Here is a 20,860-nt window from a genome sequence, read left to right as displayed (position 1 = left end):
TTGCTGTGGGGGGTGCAGGGCTGTTGACCGGGGTAGGAGTAGCCAGGTGGAAAGCATGGCCAGCCGTCGAAAAATGCTTATTGAAATTCTCAATTATAGTGAATTTATCGGTGGTGACAGTGTTTCCTAGCCTCAGCGCAGTGGGCAGCTGGGAGGAGGTGCTCGTATTCTCCATGGACCTTACAGTTTCCAATAACTTTTTTTGAGTTTGAGCTACAGGATGAACATTTCTGCTTGAAAAAGCTAGTCTTAGCTTTCCTAACTGCATATCACGGGGGCTATTCGGTGCTAATGCAGAACACCACTGGATGTTTTTGTGCTGGTTAAGGGCAGTCAGGTCTGGAAAGAACCAAGGGCTACATATGTTCCTGGTTAAAAAAAATTGAATGGGACTATCTTATTTAAGATGGTGAGGAAGGCACTTTTAAAGAATAACCAGGCATCCTCTACTGACAGGATGAGGTCAATATCCTTCCAGGATACCCGGTCCAGGTCGATTAGAAAGGCCTGCTCGCTGAAGTGTTTCAGGGAGCGTTTGACAGTGATGAGTGGTGGTCGTTTGACCGCAGACCCATTACGGAATGCAGGCAATGAGGCAGTGATCGCTGAGATCTTGGTTGAAAACAGCAGAGGTGTATTTGGAGGAGAATGATATCTATGATGGTGCCCGTGTTTACAGATTTGGGGTTGTACCTGGTGGGTTCATTGATCATTTGTGTGAGATTGAAGGCATCAAGCTTAGATTGTAGGATGGCCGGGGTGTTAACCTCTCTGGGACCGTTCGGGACGTGAGCGTCCCACCTCTCAACAGCCAGTGAAAATGCTGGGCGCCAAATTCAAAACAACAACAACTCCTCAAACATAGAAGTATTTTACACCATTTTATAGATAAACTTCTCGTTAATCCAACCACAGTATCCGTTTTCAAAACCGCTTTTCGGCGAAAGCACAACATATCATTCATTATGTTAGGTCAGCAACTAGTCACAGAAAGCATTCAGCCATTTTCCAACCAAAGAGAGGAGTCACAAAAAGCAGATATAGAGATACAATTAATCACTAAGCTTTGGTGATCTTCCTCAGATGACACTCATAGGACTTCATGTTACACAATACATGTATGTTTTGTTCGGTAAAGTTCATATTTATATCCATAAATCTGAGTTTACATTGGCACGTTACGTTCAGTAGTTCCAAAAACATCCGGTGACTTTGCAGAGAGCCACATGAATTTTACAGAAATACTAATAATAAACATTGATAAAAGATACAAGTGTTATGCATGGAATTTTAGAACCACTTCTCTTTAATGCAACCGCTGTCAGATTTCAAAAAAACTTTACTGACAAAGCACACCATGCTATAATCTGAGTAGAGCGCTCAGAGCCCATACATACAGTGCCTTGCGAAAGTATTCGGCCCCCTTGAACTTTGCGACCTTTTGCCACATTTCAGGCTTCAAACAAAGATATAAAACTGTATTTTTTTGTGAAGAATCAACAACAAGTGGGACACAATCATGAAGTGGAACGACATTTATTGGATATTTCAAACTTTTTTAATTAACAAATCAAAAACTGAAAAATTGGGCGTGCAAAATTATGATGTCAGCTGGTCCTTTTGTGGCAGGGCTGAAATGCAGTGGAAATGTTTTCTGGGGATTCAGTTCATTTGCATGGCAAAGAGGGACTTTGCAATTAATCTGATCACTCTTCATAACATTCTGGAGTATATGCAAAACTGAGGCAGCAGACTTTGTGAAAATGTATATTTGTGTCATTCTCAAAACTTTTGGCCACGACTGTACACATCTTATCGTTTGTGTGTGTGTGTGTGTCTGTGCCAATGTTTGTGTTGCTTCACAGTCCCCGCTGCTCTGTAAGGTGTTTTTTAAATATAATTTTACTGCTTGCGTCAGGACCTTGATGTGGAATACAGTTCCATGTTGTCATGGCTCTATATAGTACTGTGTGCCTCCCATAGTATTTTCTGGACTTGGGGTCTGTGAAGAGACCTCTTGTGGCATGTCTTGTGGGTTATGCATGGGTGTCCGAGCTGTGTGCCAGTAGTTTAGACAGACAACTTGGTGCATTCAACATGTCATTACCTCTCATAAATAAAAGTAGTGAAGAAGTCAATCTCTCCTTTACTTTCAGCCAGGAGAGATTGACATGCATATTATTAATATTAGCTCTGTGTACATCCAAGGGCCAGCTGGGCAAACCTGTTCTGAGCAAATTGCAATTTTCCTAAGTCCTTTTTTTGTGGCACCTGACCACACGACTGAACAATAGTCAAGGTGCGACAAAACTAGGGCGTGTAGGATCTGCCTTGTTGATAGTGTTGTTAAGAAGACAGAGCATCGCATTATTATAGACAGACTACTCCCCGTCTTAGTTACTACTGCATCAATATGTTTTGACCATGACAGTTTACAATCTAGTGTTACTCCAAGCAGTTCAGTCATCTCAACTTGTTCAATTTACACATTATTTAGTTGAGGTTTAGGATTTAGGGAGTGTTTTGTTCCAAATACAATGTTTTTAGTTTTCGAAATATTTGGGGCTAACTTATTCCTTGCCACCCATTCTGAAACTAACTAGAGCTCTGTTAAGTGTTGCAGTCATTTCAGTCGCCGTAGTAGCTGAAGTGTATAGTGGTGAGTCATCCACATACATAGAAACCCTTGCTTTACTCAAAGTCAGTGGCATGTCATTTGTATAAATGTAATTTTGATAAGACCAACTAAACCTTAAATGGTTTGAAATGGTGGCATAAGATACCAGGTATTATTAAATTATGCCCAGTCTCAGTGCTACATGTAGTAATACTACAGAATAGTCTCTTCACTTTTGGTTGAAGTTTGAACAGTATAAAACAATCAAAATGAAGAAATCCCCATTTAAATCACTTAGTGTTGCAACCCTAGGGTCATGCACAACTCGTAAAGCAAATGTTGAACTTTTATTATTCAAAAACATAAATGCCATCATACTGCCAGAAATGTGGAAAATATTGTGATAAGATATTTTGCCCATGTCACCCAGCCATATCCTACAATCTAATGTTGAACACAGACAAATACCCTGACTGATTTAGATTAATTTAGGTATCCACATGAAAGTGCAGTTCATGCTTCGGCTATGCACAATTACATTTCATTCCTTCCACATAAGGATATCCATTACTGAGTTCAAGGTCTAGATTGTTAGTGATAGACAGCTCATTTATTGGTTTGCTGCAGCTCCAGACAAGTAATCAAATTGATTCTGGTGAAAGGGGCAAAACAATAAACAAATAAAAATTCCATTAATTATTAACCTAGTTTCATGGTTTTTTGATGGCTGCTTTACATGGAACTATGACACACGTGACAGACTGTTGAGACTTATCTTACGTTTGGACTTATTTCACATCAGTATCATTCAATATTGTTCCTGTCAGAAGCAAACAGTGGATTCACCAAAGAAGCTTGGCAATTTGTCCATTTTATCAACACAACATATTACCCTTAAAAGAGGACAAGTCACAAAAGTACAGGTTAATGACTAACAAGGGTCCTTCTTGATGGCTGGTTGGACTCGGTTCCTTGGACCGATTTCTCCATGGTCATTTAACTCGTGGCATGTTAGTTAATCATCAAGAATGTCTTAACCTCAAAAGCAGAAATTGAAAAGTGTATTGCGCTTGAAAACCATTATTTCTACAGAGGGACTTCACCTCTGTACAGGGGAGACTTGAGGTGTGTGAAGGGTTAGACCTGCAATGGCATGAATAAATTGCAGCAAGTTGACACGGTAGGACAACATTCGCTATTTATAGCCAAAAGCATTCAATGTTTAAAACCCAGGACGATTGAGGCACATGCAGAATCAGCTGAACACTCAAAGGTTATCGTGATAAGAGATGTAGCACTTAGCGCCACTGAATTTACCACTGTCATTAAATCTGACTTAACTCAATCCTCCTGACACCAACAACTCAAGAGACAGAGAGGTAGTCCAACAAATGTGTGGCCTATTTATTAGGGATGTAAGGATTCACCAATACAGATGGGAATCGAGTTCTAATGTTTAAGATACCAGTGCATCGGTTCTTGGGACTCCAAACCAATACGATTGTAGTATGTGTCGGTCAGAAAACGTTTTATATTCCTATTGCTTTCCTCCTTCCTTCCGAAACCTCATTTTTTATGACTGAACTGGCGCGTCCTTAATTGCATATGTAACTGTGTGTAAGTGCATATGACAGTAATTGATCTACAAGTAGACTTGCATGCAAAGCAAACCCAATACCTGTCAATAGTTTTTGTAACAACTCTGCGCACAGTGCCCAGCTTCCCATGTTGTCCAACGAGAGGTAGGCCTATCCCTGATCAAATATTTGCTCATCTGCGCAGCACATTCAGCATTCAAATGCTTGTAAAATGACTTAGGCAATATTTAATCATTGGCTTCATTAGATAGGTGACAACCAATGTAATTTGCTGGGTTATTGTTATCAAATGTGCTGTAGAAAACGTTGGTTTACTGGAATAAAAGTAGGCTACCGGACAGACAACTGTTGGGGCTTACATCATTTATATTATTGTTGCACGGTACACTGAGTTTTGATACTAGAACATGAAAAACGTTTCGGCACTAGAATTTTTGTTACTTTCGGTACTTTTGTAAAATGTGTCTCGTGTCATCTACTGATTGAGAGAAGATCAAGTCTGTCAATCAGCACAGCCGAAGTCCCCTTATAGCGCGAGCGCACCATGCCTTCTCCGTGAGTGCCTGCTCCACTTTCTCATTGCTAGCTCCAGCCTGTCCTGAGGAACCACTGCACTCACTGGATGTCTGGGATGCATCACCACTTATGCAGCACAGAAGTTAACACTTGAATAATGCAACACAGCGTTTAAAAAGGTTGAAACTGATAATTACTGTTCGTGAAACAATGTGCATTACAGGCTAGAACACTTGACAATGCAATAAGATACTGGTAGCTTCAAGCTTTGTAGGGTAACGTTCCTTGCTAGCTTACAGCTGAAAGGAACATCAATTCACTACCCTAGTACCTTGTTTGTGTTCATGTCAACTATAATGCAAAATATTGATGATTTCAAAACTGATTCATCAAAAACTATTCATTCAGGGTTTAGAGTAGCTGAAAGGTGGGACTAAAAACAAATAAAAACAAATAAAAAAAGATGACTCATGTAAAATATACCGTGTCTGTAATATGTATATAGTATAAGCTGTACGTAGAAGCCTAAGTATCATTGTCCATTATTTTTCTCCAATAAGGGGAGGGGTGGTAGGATTATGGTAAAATAATAAAGGAAACATTTATATTTTAATGGAATATATATTTGGTATTGGAAATTATGCAGAAAATTACATTGATAGAACCCATAATCTATCTGCAATATTAAAGCTGATCCACCCCAAAAATAACAAACAGACTGTGTGTGTGAGAATGACGTCATCGGTCTTAAAGATACACTTTTGTAAAAGAAAAGATTGCTTATTTTATGCAAATGTTGTTGATTAGCATAATAAAATAAGTCCCAAAATAACACAGTGAATGCAAACACTCCTATTGCATATGCAGTCTCTTGTGTATTGTAAATAAGCCCAGACTACATCTAGTTTTACCCAGCTTATCAATAAAGATGTATCATTCAAATAAACTAGTTATATGTAGATAAATCAGTAAGAAAAAGTCTAATTGAAAGTATGATTGTATAATTGATTCATTAATGCATACATAAAAAAATCAAACGTAAATATAATGATATTGAACTCAAAAGATCTGTCTGGATCAAGTGCCATTCCGTGACTGGCTGAGTAGTCTTATTTTGTTGCTGCGGTATTGTTTTGGAATCGAGTATCGTGATGGTATCGTGATACTAAACCTGGTATCGAAGTAAAAATCCTGGTATCGTGACAATCATTTATTTTGCTCAGGGTCACCGGCATAAATTATTCTGGTAGTTTTGCAAGCCTCACAGCACAGAAGTTCCAAATGGTCAAAACCACTCACTTTTGAAAATCCAAAGCCGTCTAATATTCATTGGCTATGTCTCAATTTATTTTTAAGGTAACGATACATTACTAGCTCAAAACACTTAGGGCTCCTGAGCTCCATCAGCAGCAGATTTAGAATGGAAAATCACTGTCTTCATGCAAATGTTAGTATATCGAACCACATCATATCAAACTGAATTGTTCCGTTCCTCTGATCAAACTGCATCGCAAGGAATCGTTTCAACCGAAAATGCATTGTTCCTGTATCTTATTGGAGCCCAAGCATCTGTATGCGAATCATCATTGAAAGGGAAACACCCTACTGTTTATCTATTGCTCCCAGGCAACATCCTAAAGAGGACATAAAACAGGTTGCTAGCCACTAACCAAGTCCCCCCCCATCCAAGACACCACCAGTGTATTTAATTCTTATTTGTACAGAGGATAATAAACAGCTCCAGTCTTTTTATGACTGTTTCTTGAGGACAAGCACTTGATGGGCCATAAAAAGGCAATCACAAAACCTTATAAAACAGCAAGCACTTCACAGGCACAACACTCACTGTGAGCAGTTACCTCCCTGTTAATTAACTTTTTGCTAGTGTCCCAACTTACAGATTAACACTGCTTTTAAACTTTTACAAATAATTTAACAGGTCATGAATTGTGAATGAATTGTGTGTGTGCCTGAGTGGTAATGCCCCCCCAAAAGTACAAATGAGTCTAGAAGTTCATGGTTTAGATCCATGTGACTGCCTATCCTGCATTCTCTCCTCCTGCTCTATATTCTCCTCTGTTTTTGAATATATAAAATAAAGAAAGGATTCTAGTCTCAACATGTAAAAACGTACACGTCAAAATGGCAAAAAATGATGGAGCTTCATAAATTAGAGCCCAAAAGCCTCCTCTGAATTATGGAAGGCAAAAAATCTGGGAATTGAGTCTGGGAAATGTAATTAAATCAACCATCCTGACCCCCAGTAATAATTTTTGGAGGCTTTTGAAATCCCATGGCTGGTATAATGCATTCTTTGTTTTCTAGACTAGATCCAGTTAAAGTTGAGCCTTAAGTCCACTGGCCCCTTCCTCCAGTTACCGAGCTCACAGCACCAACTCTCCAAAAGATAGAATACAACAGTCCCTTACTCTTCCTTCTACTCACCCTATTCATCAGCACTGAACAGAATTGTTCCTGTAACTAAGAAAGTGAGGTAAGTAAACTAAAATTACTTATCATCCCTTAACAGTCACTTCTGTCATGATGAAGTGCTTGGAGAGGCTAGTTAAGGACCATATCACCTCCACCTTACCTGACACCCTAGACGAACTACAATTTGCATATCGCCCAAACAGATCCACAGACGACGCGATAGCCAATGCACTGCACACTGCCCTATCCCATCTGGACAAGAGACATACATATGTAAGAATGCTGTTCATCGACCACAGCTCAGCCTTCAACACCATAGTGCCCTCCAAGCTCATCACAAAGCTGTGCAACTGGATCCTGGACTTCCTGATGGGACGATCCAAAGTGTTGAAGGTAGGCAACAACAACGCCACGCAGATCCGCAACGCGAGGGAAACCCACATGGGTGCGTGGTTACCACCCTCCTGTACTTCCCGTTTACCCATGACAGCGTGGCCACGCATGTCTCAAACTCAATAACGAGACAGCGTACAGGGAGGAGGCGAAAGGCCTGGCGGAGTGGTGCCATGAAAATAACCTCTCGCTCAACGTCAAAACGAAGGAGCTGATCGTGGACTACAGGAGACAGCAGAGAGTGCACATCCACACCGACGGGGCCACAGTAGAGAGGGTCAAAAGCTTCGAGTTCCTCAGCATGCACATTACTGACAACCGGAAATGGTTCCTTCACACAGACAGCGTGGTGAAGGTGGCGCAACAGCGCCTCTTCAACCTGAGAATGCTGAAGAAAATTCGGCCTGGCCCTTAAAACCCTCACAAACTTCTACAGATGCACCCTCCTGTCGGGCTGTATCACCACCTAGTAAAGCAATTGCACCGTCTACAACCGCAGGGCTCTCCAGAGGGTGGTGCGGAAAGCCCAATGCATCACCGGCGGCACACTGCCTGCACTTCAGGACATTTACAAGCACCCGGTGTCACAGAAAGGCCAAGAAGATCATCAACTGAATTGGTCCACCCACACAGGCAGCGTTGTGAAGAAGGCGCAGCAGCGCCCCTTCAACCTCAGTAGGCTGAAAAATTTGGCTTGTCACCAAAAGCACTCACAAACTTCTACAGATACACAATCGAGAGCCTCCTGTCGGGCTGTATCACCGCCTGGTACGGCAACTGCTCCGCCCACAACCATAAGGCTCTCCAGAGAGTAGTGAGGTCTGCACAACGCATCACAGGGACACCTACACCACCCGATGTCACAGGAAGGCCATAAAGATCATCAAGGACAACAACCACCCGAGCCACTGCCTGTTCACCCCGCTATCATCCCGAAGGAGAGGTCAGTACAGGTGCATCAAAGGAGGGACTGAGAGACTGAAAAACAGCTTCTATCTCAAGGCCATCAGACTGTTAAACAGCCACCACTAACATTGAGTGGCTGCTGCCAACATACTGACTCAACTCCAGCTCACTTCAATAACGGAAATTGATGGAAAAATATATCACTAGCCACTTTAAACAATGCCACTTAATATAATGTTTACATACCCGACATTACTCATCTCATATGTATATACTGTACTCGATACCATCTACTGCATCTTGCCTATGCCATTCTGTACCATCACTCATTCATATATCTTCATGTGCATAGTCTTTATCCCTTTACACTTGTGTGTATAAGGTAGTAGTTGTGGAATTGTTAGGTTAGATTACTCGTTGGTTATTACTGCATTGTCGGAACTAGAAGCACAAGCATTTCACGACACTCGCATCTGCTAACCATGTGTATGTGACAAATAAAATTTGATTTGATTCAGTGTTTTCCATGGATTACCCAGCCAAATAGGGCAGTGTTAGTCAGATGTTCTATAAAACACAGGAAAACTGAATTTTGACTACACCGGCCCTTTAAAAGAATCCTGAGGAGGATTCACCATCTTCATCAAATGTTAAGAATTTATCTGCAATTAAATAATCAAAAAGCCAAATTTGGGAGCCAAATGAACAGCTTTCTTAACAATGCAATTCGGTAAGCTACTGACAAGTCACTCAATTGAACGTCACTGTCTGGCAAGTCTCGATGCACTTTATATCGAAAATAAATTAGATCTTTAGTATACTTGTCCAGATGCGATACCGTGGAGATAACAACTTTGTATGATTTTATTAATAGCAAGGATATACTTTATTCAGTCAGTTCTACACCTTTTATGAACTAGTCAAGCTTGCTGTCAATCAAAAAACTCAGTGGCTGCATATGAAACACGCCAGGGTCCAACGTTAACTTTTGTTTTGTCACTGGTCCGGTTGGCCAAAAATCTACTGGGCCAAATTCTGGCTAGCAGTGTTCACCCCTGTCCCTTCTTCTCTGGGGTTACCAGTGGCTGGCAACTAATGTTATTGTGCATTAACGCCACCTACTGTACTGGAGCGCCCCCCACCTCCCACCTGTCCTAACTTAAAATTTGACCAATATTAGTATAAAGGGTTCGTGAATTGCAGGCTGCAATTGCACCCTTCTCCTATATTCATCTATTAAAATGATTAATTTGTATTCAAAAGCTGTTTAGTATAATTAAGCAATGCAAGTCATAACTATTCTTTAGAATTTAATTGTATTATTCATTTTTGTTTCATTGAGAATATGACGCTGTCCCTTTAAGACAAACGTTCCAAAAGAGATATCAACATGGCTACCGTAGGCCAATAGAGTTGTCCTTTTATATTTTTTTCATTTAGCAGACTGTCAACAGTAGCCAGCATATTGCTAGTATGTTCACTATTGAAGGATTACTTTTGTAAATAACTTGTAAATCACGCCTAAAAAGCTTAGCGAGTAGAATGATGGGCGGATCGTTTTGATCTGGACAGCTGACGTGTGTTGGCATCAACTCATGTACTGCTCGAGAAGTTGTAACTCGCGGGAGCGTGGTGGTGCGTTAATGAACAGCCCAAAAATATTGCTTAAATACAAATAGCATGACATTTATGCTTGTAGTCTTCAATGGTTATCTTTGGCAACAGAGCAGGTAAATGTTTATTTGGAATGCAAAAATGTGCCGAGTTAGTTACTGGTCACTGACGAAATCCACTGGCCAACATGTTTTTACCAGTGGTGTAAAGTACTTAAGTAAAAATACTTTTAAAGTATCTGTACTTTACCTTTTTTTTAACTGCTTCACCACCACACTTCTTCAGAGGACAAATATCTTTGTTTTTTTACAGCTTTTCTGCTACATATACATACATTTTGCATACATGGTACATTAATATAAAGAAGTCACATAACAATAAAACAAGCTCTTTAATCCCACCCTCAGCCCATCCCACCTGTCACCATAGAGCACCCTCGTGTGGTTTCCATGTGCCATATATTTTTCCATTGTGCTGTGATGTTTCACTTTTTTTAATCTTTCTAATCTCACAGTATCCACAGATTGTGAGCTAAAGATAAACCTTTCCTACCAGTATTATTAATTGACTGACTGACTATGGCTTTGCAAATCACCCAACACTGCTATTTGTAAGGTACATTTTAAGTGCATGTTGTGATTTTTTAACCATTCCTGAACCTGTGACCAGAAACAAGTTTTACTTTACTATTTATATTTGACAACTTTTAACTTTACTTCACTACATGCCGAAAGAAAAGTATGTACTTTTTACTCCATAAATTGTACCCGAGACCCAAAAAGTACTTTTTGAATTTTGAATGCTTAGCAGCACAGGGAAATGGTCTAATTTACACACTTATCAAGAGAACATCCCCACTCTTAACTGACTTGCCTAGTTAAAAGGTTCAATAAAATAAAAAAAATGGTACCACTCAAGGATATATGTACTTTGCTACATTCATATTTCCCTCGATCCTGACTAGTCTCCCAATCCCTGCTGCTGAAAAACATCCCCAAAGCATGATGCTGCCAACATCATGCTTCTCCGTAGGGATGGTACCAGGTTTCCTCCAGAAGTGACGCTTGGCATTTAGGCCAAAATAGTTTTAATTTTGATTTCATCAGACCAGAGAATCTTGTTTCTCATAGTCAGAGTCTCTTTGGTGCCTTTTGGCAAACTCCAAGTGGGCTGTCGCACTTTTTACTGAGGAGTGTCTTAAGTCTGGACACTCTACCATAAAGGCCTGATTGGTGGAGTGCTGCAGAGATGGTTGTCCTTCTGGAGTGTTCTGCCATCTCCACAGAGGAACTCTGGAGCTCTGCCAGAGTGGCCATCGGATTCTTAGTCAGGTTCCCTGACCAATGCCCTTCTCCCCCGATTGCTCAGTTTAGCCGAGCGGCCAGCTCTCGGAAGAGTCTTGCTGGTTATAAACGTCTTCAATTTAAGAATGATGGAGGCCGCATCCTGAGTGGCCCAACGAACTAAGGCACTGGCGTCACTACAGACCTGTGTCACAGTCGGCCTTGGCCGGGAGACCAATGAGGCGGTGCACAAGTGGCCCAGTGTCGTTCGGGTTAGGGCGTCTGGGATTTCCTTGTCCCATCGCACTCTAGCTACTCCTTGTGGCGGGCCGGGCGCCTGCAAGCAGACATCGGTCACCAGCTGGAAGGTGTTTCCTCCGACACATTGGTGCGGCTGGCTTCCGGATTAAGTGAGCTGTTTATCAAGAAGCAGTGCGGCTTGGCAGAGTCGTGTTTCGGAGGACGCTTGGTTCTTGACCTTCACCTCTCGCGAGTCCATAGGGGAGTTGCAATGTTGGGACAAGACTGTAACTACTAACAGAAAGGTGTGTGCCTTTCCAAATCATGTCCAATCAATTGAATTTACCATCGGTGGACTCCAATCAAGATGCTCAATGGAAACAGGGTCTCAATTTTCTAATAGAAAAAAAGGTATCTGTTTTTTATTTTTAATACATTTGCTAAACTATATATTTTTTTTACTGTTTTTGCATTGTTATTATGCGGTACTGTGCGTAGATTGCTGAGGAAAATGTTGTTAATCCATTTTAGAATAACGCTGAAACATAAAATGTGGAAAAAGTCAAGGGTTCTGAATACGTCCCGAATGCACTGTGCGTATGTATGTATGTATGTGCACACACAACCAGTCATAAGTTTGGACACACCTACTAATTACATGTTTTTCTGTATTTTTACTATTTTCTATATTGTAGAATAATAGCAAAGACATCAAAACTATGAAATAATACATATGGAATGATGTAGTTAGCAAAAAAGTGTTAAACAAATCAAAATATATTTTATATTTGAGATTCTTCAAAGTAGCCACCCTTTGCCTTGATGGCAGCTTTAAATTCACTCAACCAGCTTCACGAGGCAGTAACCTGGAATACATTTCAATTAACAGGTGTGCCATGTTAAAAGTTAATTTGTGGAATTTCTTTCCTTCTTAATGCGTTTGGGCCAATCAGTTATGTTGTGACAAGGTATGGGTGGTATACAGAATATAGCCCTATTTGGTAAAAGACCAAGTCCATATTATGTTAACAACAGCTCAAATAAGTAAAGAGAAATGACAGTGCATCATTACTTTAAGACATGAAGGTAAGTCAATGTGGAAAATTTCAAGAACTTTGAAAGTTTCTTCAAGTGTAGTTGTTAAAAAAAAGCGCTATGATGAAACTGCCTCTCACGAGGACAGCTCATTAGAGTTAACTGCACCTGCATCCCAAATAAATGCTTCACAGAGTTCAAGTAACAGACACATCTCAACATCAAGTGTTCGGTGGAGACTGAGTGAATAAGGCCTTCATGGTCGAATTGCTGCAAAGAAACCACTACTAAAGGTCACCAATATGAAGAATAGACTTGCTTGGGCCAAGAAACACGAGCAATGGACATTCGACTGGTGGAAATCTGTCCTTTGGTCAGATGAGTCCATATTTAAGATTTTTGGCTCCAACCGCCGTGTCTTTGTTAGACGCAGAGTAGGTGAATGGATGATCTCCGCTTGTGTGGTTCCCACCATGAAGCATGGAGGAGGAGGTGTGCTGGTGTGGGGTGCTATGCTGGTGACACTGTCAGTGATTTATTCAGAATTCAAGGAGTACTTAACCAGCATTGCTACCACAGCATTCTGAAGCGATACGCCATCCCATCTGGTTTGCGCTTAGTCGGACTATCATTTGTTTTTCAACAGGACAATGACCCAACACACATCCAGGCTGTGTAAGGGCTATTTGACCAAGAAGGAGTGTGATTGAGTGCTGCATCAGATCACCTGGCCTCCATGATCACCCGACCTCAACCCAATTGAGATGGTTTGGGATGAGTTGGATCGCAGAGTGAAGGAAAAGCAGCCAACAAGTGCTCAGTATATGTGGAAACTCCTTCAAGACTGTTGGGAAAAGCATTCCAGGTGAAGCTGGTTGAGAGAATGGCATGGGTGTGCAAAGCTGTCATCAAGGCAAAGGGTGGCTACCTTGAAGAATCTCAAATATAAAATATATGTTTATTTGTTTAACACTTTTTTGGTAACTACATGATTCAATAACTGTCTTCACTATTATTCTACAATGTAAAAACAAATAGCACAAAAAAAGGAAAACCCTTGAATGAGTAGGTGTGTCCAAACTTTTTACTGGTAGTGTATGTATGTATATATAAATAAAATTACATTTTTGGGGGGATTGTGTGTGTAGTGATTTTTTACATTTTTATTATTGCTAGTTATTAATGCATTGTTGGAGCTAGAAACACAAGCATTCCGCTGCACCTGCGATAATATCTGCACATCTGTGTACACGACCAATAAACTACGATTTGATTTTAAAAAGTACCATGGGGGGGGGGGGGTATGGAGCATGCATGCATATGCCATTGTACTCCACAGCCAGAAGGGGAGACACAGAAGGGTGTGGGTTAAAGGTATGGGTGTAGGTGTTTTAAATCAGCCTACTTCCTCAGCATATGTGGAGCAGAGGGGGACATGTTAAGACATGCGCTCTGTTTTTGGCCAGAGGCATTCAGGAGAGAATACTATCCATTCCTAACCCAACCACAGCTGTAATTTTACAATATCCCTCACCTGACCTCGTTTTTTAAAATACATTGTTCAGTATCAGAATGTGTTTTAATACTGTTGCTTCGCCGTCATTCTCTTCCTGATGGCATTCAAACAGAAAGCAAAACCAAAAGAAAACAATGTTTCTGCAACGTCTTCCATCTCAAAGAAAATCATGGAGATAATGCATGGATTTTACAATAGACTTGAAAGTTTCAAGGAAGGGAGTTGTAATATTCTCTCTCTCAAACTGTCTTCATCTATAAATATAATGTCTACATCCACATCCCTGACTAAAACTGAGCCAAGTCATCAAAACGCGAGGCAACTGACAGGACTTGAGGATAACAACAAAATATGTCATAGAGGGGTTGTCAAATCACCCCACGTAATTATGGGGTGTTGACTTTGGTCATTTGAGCACAGCACACTTCTGACAGAGGCCATGCATGGAGTTCAATGACACTACACCTACTTTGCTGCTGGGAGCATTATCATTTGTACAGAGAGTCAAATCTTTGCCCTTGGAACAACACTGTGTACGAAAACTTATAAAGACACAAAGGTTATAGATTGGCCTACAGTACACACCCAGACATATTGGCACATTATATCACTGCTCCAGAAAATGATATTCTATAACACACAGGCACCATAATCTAAACAACATAAATGCAACTTAACCAGGTCATAAAACAGGTTATAGCCTGTTTTATAGCAAAAGCAACAGAGGGCCTGGACACTATTTTACATAAAACCAATTAAGCCATATTAGACAGACAAGTCTATGTGGAGAAAACAACCTATAGTGACATGTACACTCAAATCAAATTTGATTGGTCGCGTACATATATTTTGCAAATGTTATCGTGGTTGTAGCTAAATGCTTATGTTCCTAGCTCCAAAAGTGTAGTTATACCTAACAACACAAATCCAAAAAATGTAAATAAGGGAATTAAGAAATATAGAAATATTGGAAGGAGCCATATCAGAGTCCGGAATATCAATATGTAATGATGGTTTGTATAGACATTTTGGATGGTGTATGAATAGAAAAGATGTGTACAGCAGTAGTTCTACAGGATGAGCCTTGACTTGAATGCAGTATAGATGTATATAGATGAAGTGGGTAAAACAGCATGCAAACATGATTAAAGTGACCAGTATTTAACGACTGTTTTACATAGGGCAGCAGGTCTCTAAAGTGCAGGTTTGAGTACCAGTACACAGTGCACAAAGACAAATAGAAGTAGCCACAAAGCAGGATACATATGCGATCAATTTGAGTGGGATAGGTTCTACAGTGGTGTGTAATCTTATTAAAATATATCTGCATTTGGCTGGTCAACAATGGTCCCATCAGGCTCTTTACATATCAGCTTGGTTCATAAGTGGAGTCAGGAATCACACCTGATTTAGGGTCAGATACGAGCTGTTCGCTGAAGGGGTACTGAGTTGAGGATAAGGTTGGGATGAGCTGATTCTAGATCTGTGGTAAATTGCAACTTCAAGATGAAGAACAATTTTGCAAAGACAGGCTGTAATTAATTGATGAAGTGAGCATAATGACAGGTGTTTGTTTATCCAGTGAACTTGCAGGTTGACTCAATGCATTTAGGCACTATGCACCTAATATCTAATCCCCAATTGGTACACAGGCCAGGTGTGCACTCTTCTGATAATAAATATACAATGACAGTGGCAGGATTATGGCTTTATGAACTAGATTCCGTTACGTAAAACCATAAACATTTTGATCACTCCTCAGGACGTTTGAAGACAAATGCCATTCAAGCGTATATGTCTAGTATTTAGTTAAATGCATGAATCAATCTTTAAAGGTTACTTGTTCTTATACATGTACAAATTAATATACTACATTAAAATATCCAACAGCAAATTAGGGATTGTTGTCATACAGTAAGTGAATGACGCACCCAGAACTGTGACTTTTAGGCTACTCAAAACAACACCATATAACACAGCTAATTACCACTATTAGTGCAATCTCGCAACCAGCGTGAATGACATTTCGACCAAAAAAATATTGTGAAATTATTATCATCCTACCTCCAAAATCTTGTCCAAGTCATCTTTGGTGAGACAGGGGTAGTCTTCTAGTATTTTATCCCTTTGTGCATTGTACTGTTTTGCAGCAAGTTTCCAATTCGGTTCCTCGAGAACTTGGAATATTGCTGCCCCGATGGACAGATAAAAAATGATCGCAGAAGTCAATAGAGGACCTTTATCCACCATACTTACAATGGCTCAACTTATAAATTCGCGGGAGAGGGGTCCCAATTTAAAAGTGTAAGTGTTGTACCAAGCACATGCTCAACAGTCTTTTGGTGCGGCTTGACTTTTATTCCTTACGAGTCTTTTGAAAAACTTGTCAAAAATACCTCTGGTAACATTTGCTCTGGTGCAAATAATCAGAAAGTGTACATAAATGTATCCGAACTGGGCGAATATGAACGCTGTGCTGAAATGTCAACACAGATGCGTGTTTATTCGGTGCAGCAGTTTGTTCTCCACGTGCGCTGCTCTGTTGCAAATGATTACGGGCTACGGAGATGCCTAGGCTAATACTGAAACTCGTGGGGGAGTGGAGAAACGCACAAAAGATCCGCCCATTAGAATAGGCTCTTGTAGTCACTGGTCTGGGGGGTGGGGGTTCTGTTGGTAATGCCCCCTCCTCCTGCATAAATTGACTCCATTACTTTTTATTTCGCGTTCCAGTTTTCATTTGCAACTGACTTTCGCTTCGGCTTGCCAGTTCATTATTGTGGTGTTTTTCCCTCAACTCATTTATTCATTGCGTTCGATGACGTGGGCCCCCAAGGCGTTTTCCAGGGATAAATACAATACATTATTATTTCATCATTTCGAGGCCACATAACTTTATTTTTCCCAGAAGGAACTTCAGTTGTGGCATTCAGATATTAAACACATAACATTTCACACATGACAAATCCAAGAACATTGTGCAACAATAATTAGCATTAATTACAAGGAACCTGTCATTGTTGTTATCATTCGAGAGGCCTATGCAAAAATATTTTACTCTGTCTGGCAGCGGTGGAAAAAGTACCCAATTGTCATACTTGAGTAAAAGTAAAGATACTTTAGTAGAAAATGACAAAAAAAAGTGAAAGTCACTCAGTAAAATACTACTTTAGTAAAAGTCTACAAGTATTTTTATTTTTTTATTGAACTTTTATTTAACTAGACAAGTCAGTTAAGAACAAATTCGTACTTACAATGACGACCTACACCTGCATGCAGTCATGAGGGAGACAAATATATTAGTTCATAGGTTAGGGCCCTTAATTTTGAATAAATCTAACAAATGTGAGTTGTTAGAATATATAAAGGATAACAGTTTCTATGAAGTACATATGTTCTTTTCACCAACTACTTTAAGTAACCATCTGTCTTCTGTACCCATACCAAATGTAACATATCATACTAATTTGAGTGTTCCAGATTTACGTTTACTATGTTACGTCTAGTCTATGAGACCAGACTGAGTAGGTCTGTGACATTGCATGTTGTCATTACTGGCAAATTAATACTCTTAATTACACCAGGAAAATTCTGGTTTATAAAATGTCCATCCATGCCTTTTACCAGTTCTGAATGCCAGTATAATACAAAGAGTGTCTGATGGGGTCAATTGAGCCAAAATATGAATCCTACTTATCACGTAATAATCTCCTGAACGCAACACAAGCAACATGTGACTATCCTCTCACATCTACGGTAAACCACAATGGAAACAGAAGCAATGAATATGAACCTCTCTAAAGGATGTTTCATTTGGAGTTGAATGCCAGAGCTGTGAATCAGTAGTGGAGTCATAATAAAACATCTACTGTATACTCGACTCATTTATCGAGTCTGACTACGACTGTCTGATAAAGCACTTTTGATAATCCATCTGAAGCCTTTAAATCGTTTTGTGACCCACCAAGTAAACAAATACATTTTCCTAACCACAACACAATCAAATTAATTTTGTAAAGCTCTTTTTACAACAATTGACCCACTAACAAAGCAATTCTTCCAACCACCCCACACACGCAAGTTGTGCTTTGCAGTAACCCAGACTAGACCACCACACAGTATTTAGCTGCCCTCCTAGTATTTAGCTGCAACCCATTGGTCGGTCTCCGACCCACTAAGAAACACTGTCCTAGACAACACATGACAACACAAGCTCCATGTGACCACCCACCCACATTTAGGTGCTTGTCCCATTGGATTCAAAAGTAGTGCACTGTATAGGGAATAGGGTACCGTTTGGGACACAGCCCCCTCCTCACTTGCTGTCCTGACTAAGAGCATATGTCAGATAAAGAGGTAAACAAACGCAGGGCACTGTTAGGATGTGGCTTCCCTTCTCAGGACAAAGTGGATGTTGTTGTGACCACGAACCTGAGGGATGCATGCCCTTATTTGTAACCTTGTTATTGTATCTGCCTTTCAGGCCAAGAAAGGTGTGGGGGAAGGAAGCGTTGTGAGATGGACGTCTTTATCTTAAGCCCTTGTGTATTAAACACAGCCTTCCTTTCATGTTGAACCTCCCAACTTGGCCCTCTGTTCTCTCTCTCTCTCTTTTGTGTGTGTGTGTGTGTGTGTGTGTGTGTGTGTGTGTGTGTGTGTGTGTGTGTGTGTGTGTGTGTGTGTGTGTGCGTGTGCATGTACGCATGTGTATTTGTCTTTTGCCCTTCCACTAATACCACTCACTCCAGCCATTACTCTGTGCCCGTCCTCCCCAATTAAGGTTCCACTAACCTCATGCGATACAGTGTTGTTGTTTTTTATTTTTATTTACCTTGTTTACAACAAAGGAGTGAAACAGGCTTATATTTTGGGTTCTGGTGGGGTACAACAATTGAACTAGGTTCGTGAGGCATCTATAAGTTATATTCTAGGAAAATCAATGTGTACTATATCATTCATTTAAACATCTATAAATGGATGTAGTAACAGCAGATTGACCCTTTAAATTCATGGATGCTTTTTCAATCCATTTCCATTCACTGTTGCACACGTGTCACAGGTGAACATGATCAGGTTATCTGGTCATCAAGTTAAACTGTTTAAACATCATCTTTGTGGCTCGGTTGGTAGAGCATGGTGCTTACAACATCAGAGTCAAAGGTTCAATTCCTGCTAGGATGCTTCCTATGAAAATGTATACAGACATTACTGTAAATTGCTTTGGATAGAAGTGTCTGCTTAATGGAATATGCACTGCTCAAAAAAATAAAGGGAACACTTAAACAACACAATGTAACTCTAAGTCAATCACACTTCTGTGAAATCAAACTGTCCCCTTAGGAAGCAACACTAATTGACAATACATTTCATATGCTGTTGTGCAAATGGAATAGACAACAGGTGGAAATTATAGGCAATTAGCAAGACACCCCCAATAAAGGAGTGGTTCTGCAGGTGGTGACCACTTCTCAGTTCCTATGCTTCCTGGCTGATGTTTTGGTCACTTTTGAATGCTGGCGGCACTATCACTCTAGTGGTAGCATGAGAAGGAGACTTACAACCCACACAAGTGGCTCAGGTAGTGCAGCTCATCCAGGATGGCACATCAATGCGAGCTGTGGCAAGAAGGTTTGCTGTGTTTGTCAGCATAGTATCCAGAGCATGGAGGCGCTACCAGGAGTCAGGCCAGTACATCAGGAGACGTGGAGGAGGCCGTAGGAGGGCAACAATCCAGCAGCAGGATCTCTACCTCCGCCTTTGTGCAAGGAGGAGCAGGAGGAGCACTGCCAGAGCCCTGCAAAATGACCTCCAGCAGGCCACAAATGTGCATGTGTCTGCTCGAACGGTCAGAAACAGACTCCATGAGGGTGGTATGAGGGCCCGACGTCCACAGGTGGGGGTTGTTCTTACAGCCCAACACCGTGCAGGACGTTTGGCATTTCCCAGAGAACACCAAGATCGGCAAATTCGCCACTGGCGCCCTGTCCTCTTCACAGATGAAAGCAGGTTCACACTGAGCACATGTGACAGACGTGACAGAGTATGGAGACACCGTGGAGAACGTTCTGCTTCCTGCAAAATCCTCCAGCATGACTGGTTTGGTGGTGGGTCAGTCATGGTGTGGGGTGGCATTTCTTTGGGGGCCGCACAGCCTTCCATGTGCTTGCCAGAGGAAGCCTGCCTGTCATTAGGTACCGAGATGAGATCCTCAGACCCCTTGTGAGACCATATGCTGGTGCAGTTGGCCCTGAGTTCCTCCTAATGCAAGACCATGCTAGACCTCATGTGGCTGGAGTGTGTCAGCAGTTCCTGCCAGAGGAAGGCATTGATGCTATGGACTGGCCCGCCCGTTCCCCAGACCTGAATCCAATTGAGCACATCTGGGACATCATGTCTCGCTCCATCCACCAACGCCACATTGCACCACAGACTGTCCAGGGATTGGTGGATGCTTTAGTCCAGGTCTGGGAGGAGATCCCTCAGGAGACCATCCGCCACCTCATCAGGAGCATGCCCAGGCATTGTAGGGAGGTCATACAGGCACGTGGAGGCCTCACACACTACTGAGCCTCATTTTGACTTGTTTTAAGGACATAACATCAAAGTAATAAAATAATGTGACTCAAAATCCAGACCTCCATGGGTTGATAAATTTGATTTCCATTGATAACTTTTGTGTGATTTTGTTGTCAGCACATTCAACTATGTA

The 20,860-nt window shown here is 41.0% G+C and overlaps 1 protein-coding gene and 1 long non-coding RNA gene across 2 annotated transcripts in view; both read right to left on the bottom strand.

Annotated features, from left to right (window-relative positions):
* The window catches only part of kcnk5a (potassium channel, subfamily K, member 5a), a 68,670-nt gene extending 51,933 nt beyond the window's left edge, over positions 1 to 16,737 (bottom strand). The window contains exon 1 of the mRNA XM_035800826.2: positions 16,216 to 16,737. Within this exon, the coding sequence (XP_035656719.1) occupies positions 16,216 to 16,401 (186 nt within the window). The 5' untranslated portion in view covers positions 16,402 to 16,737. The remainder of the gene's footprint in view (positions 1 to 16,215) is intronic.
* LOC127911696 (uncharacterized) overlaps positions 1 to 20,564 on the bottom strand; it is a 72,497-nt gene extending 51,933 nt beyond the window's left edge. The window contains exon 1 of the long non-coding RNA XR_008078921.1: positions 20,512 to 20,564. This is a non-coding gene — a long non-coding RNA (uncharacterized LOC127911696). The remainder of the gene's footprint in view (positions 1 to 20,511) is intronic.
* Between the last annotated feature and the right edge of the window lie 296 nt (positions 20,565 to 20,860).

Source organism: Oncorhynchus keta, chromosome 2, assembly GCF_023373465.1.
Source record: "Oncorhynchus keta strain PuntledgeMale-10-30-2019 chromosome 2, Oket_V2, whole genome shotgun sequence".
Taxonomy (NCBI): domain Eukaryota; kingdom Metazoa; phylum Chordata; class Actinopteri; order Salmoniformes; family Salmonidae; genus Oncorhynchus; species Oncorhynchus keta.
Note: the sequence above shows the minus strand (reverse complement) of the source record. Positions and strands in the feature narration are given on the sequence as shown.